At 57.9% G+C, this 2,500-nt stretch overlaps 1 protein-coding gene across 1 annotated transcript in view; it reads right to left on the reverse strand.

Moving 5' to 3' along the window:
* Window positions 1-2,500, reverse strand: part of SIX3 (SIX homeobox 3) — a 3,705-nt gene that overhangs the window by 737 nt on the left and 468 nt on the right. Inside the window, exon 1 of the mRNA XM_026077073.1 lies at window positions 1,901-2,500. This exon is cut by the window's right edge and continues 468 nt beyond it. Within this exon, the coding sequence (XP_025932858.1) occupies window positions 1,901-2,500 (600 nt within the window). The remainder of the gene's footprint in view (window positions 1-1,900) is intronic.

The raw sequence follows: 2,500 nt of genomic DNA on the forward strand, positions 1-2,500 counted from the left end.
CCCTGCTGCCGCCGCGGAGCCCCGGGAGCCGCCGGCCTGGTGGGAAAGAGGACGGTGCTTGCGAGCTGCCCAAGCGCAGCCGCCGCGCAGCGCTGCAAAGCCCCCTCCGAGCGGGAGAGGACTGCGCGGGTCCCGGCTCGGCTGCCCTGCCGAAGACGTATTGGAACGTTTTCCGGTGGACAGAGATTTACCTCGGGCTCTGCGGCGGGACTGGGGGAAGCTACTGGCCCAGGGACGCGACGCTACGGATGAGATAAAAAAGGACGATTGTGGAGCACAGCATTTCTCTCCGCTCTAAATCTAAGTCCCTTTTCCGTTTGAAAGCCAAAATAAGATTTAAAGTGCTTGTCCTTTCAGTGTCAACACTTGAGGGTGTATTGTTGCGGTACATTTTTTAAAAGAGGCGATAAATAATTTTCAATTTCACTATCGTGTTGTGAATATTCCTCTGTACCCGCTTATTCTGCTCAAAACTCAGCGTAAGCATAATTCAGACATTAGGGGAAGGGGCTAATAGTCCTGGACTGAACAGCCAGACACGACCTATAGCACCTAACACTGCCACTGTGAATCAAAATACACTCCTCTCCGAACTGATTCTCAACACGGTATTTTCTATTTCACTGCCCACGACGAGCAGAAAAATGTAGCCATTTTATTCTACATTTCTCATTATTTTAAGCTGTCTAATTTCAGCGTCTTTGATTTTTCTCCTATTTACAATTCCGGGTGCATTCATCTGCTGTCAACAGCGTTGAGTCAACAAAAGCATCCGTAGGCAACTTCTGTTTATTTACAGTCCTAAGCTGATCTGCTTTCCATTTAATGGAAATTAAATGGCGAGGCACTTTTAGGTTGCATTTCTCCTACAGAATCTTGAATCAATGCTATAATTAGGAGGAATTTGGGAGACATAATTTAAAAGAAAAAGAAGTTTTGTTTACACACTTCCAGTGGTAGCCAAACTTAAATTAAAATTAAAACAGTTCGTCAGGCGGGATTAAGGGCCTATTTTCAATTGCAAAATAACTTTTACGGAGGATGGCGAGAAAAAAAAAAAAGGAGAGAGGCTCGCTTTTACCACGGCAAATCAGAAATTAAAAAAAAAAACACCGAGAGACGTATAAATGAATGCAAGTGCAAATGCACAGGGAGCACACGACCGCAGGGCCGGGTCGCCATGTGGTGTAAACAGAGGGACGGGGACGGGAAAAGAGAGCTTTCCCGACCTCCGGGAGCCTTTTCTCCATTTTTCCTGCCGAGACAAGGGGTCCGGGGGATGAGGGGGTGCGCTCGCACCCCGGTGCGTGCAGAGGGACACGAAAAATTGCAGGGGCGCTGCCCGCTCCGCACAGCCCCGCTCGCAACCGCACCGCCAGGCGCGGGTCTGCGGCGGCGGGGAGCCGCGCCAGAGCCGCGCAAACCCCGCGGAAGCAAAAGCAAACCCGAACCGCGCCGGCCGCCGGCTCCGGGGGTCGCAGGACGCGGCCCCCGGCGGAGGGAAGGGAGAGCCGGGCTCTGGCCCGCGGGGAGCCGCTGGCTCYGAGCCGCACACACACACACAACCACACAACCACACACCCCCCCCGCCGAGGTGCCCGCGGCCCGGGCGCGCCCAGCCCTGCCCGCGCCCCGGGAGCCCCTGGACACCGGCGCAGGGCTCGGGCCGCGCCGGGAAACTTTGGCCCGCGCCCGGCCCTGCCGCACCGCTGCGCTGCCGCGGAGAGCTGCGCCCGGCAAGGGGCACCGCCTGCCCTCGGCCGCCGCGATGAAGGGGAGGAGGAGGAGGAGGAGGAGGAGGAGGAAAAGGGCAGGCAAACGCGCACTCCCGGCTCGGCGGCCGCGCCGCCGCTCCCCGCCGCTCCCGCTGCCCCAGCGGGGCCCCGCGGCCCCCACTGACCTGTTTTTAGCCGCCGCTGCTCTGTCTCTTTGCCTTCGGTTTTTGAACCAGTTGCCTACTTGCGTGGGGGTGAGCCCCGTGGCCTGAGCCAGTTCCCTTTTCTTGCTGGGGTTGGGGTAAGGGTCCTGCAGGTACCACTCCCTCAGGAGGCTGCGAGTCCTCTCCTTGAAGCAGTGCGTCTTCTGCTCTCCATCCCAAATGGTCCTGGGCAGCGGAAACTTCTTCCTCACCCTGTATTTATCAACCGGCCCGAGCGGGCGACCCCTTAGCTTCTCGGCCTCCTGGTAGTGCGCTTCTAGCCACATGGCCTGCAACTTGCCGTGAGACTCCTTGGTGAATTTGTGGTTCTCCAGGATGTGGTAGAGGTCTCGGAAGTTGCCCGTGTGGAAGGCGACCACGGCCCGGGCCCGCAGGATGGACTCGTGCTTGTTGATGGCCTCGCATGCCCCCGGCGCCACCGGCAGCGACCAGAGGAACCTCCCCAGCCTCTCTATGTCTCCGGTCTCCTCCAGCGTCTCGCAGACGCTGGCCACTTGCTCCGGGGAGAAGTTGAGTGTGGGCAGCTGAAACATTGACAACTCTTCGTGGGGTGCCCGGGAG

This window comes from Apteryx rowi, unplaced genomic scaffold (genome assembly GCF_003343035.1).
Source record: "Apteryx rowi isolate R43461 unplaced genomic scaffold, aptRow1 scaffold_447, whole genome shotgun sequence".
NCBI classification, from domain to species: Eukaryota; Metazoa; Chordata; class Aves; order Apterygiformes; family Apterygidae; genus Apteryx; species Apteryx rowi.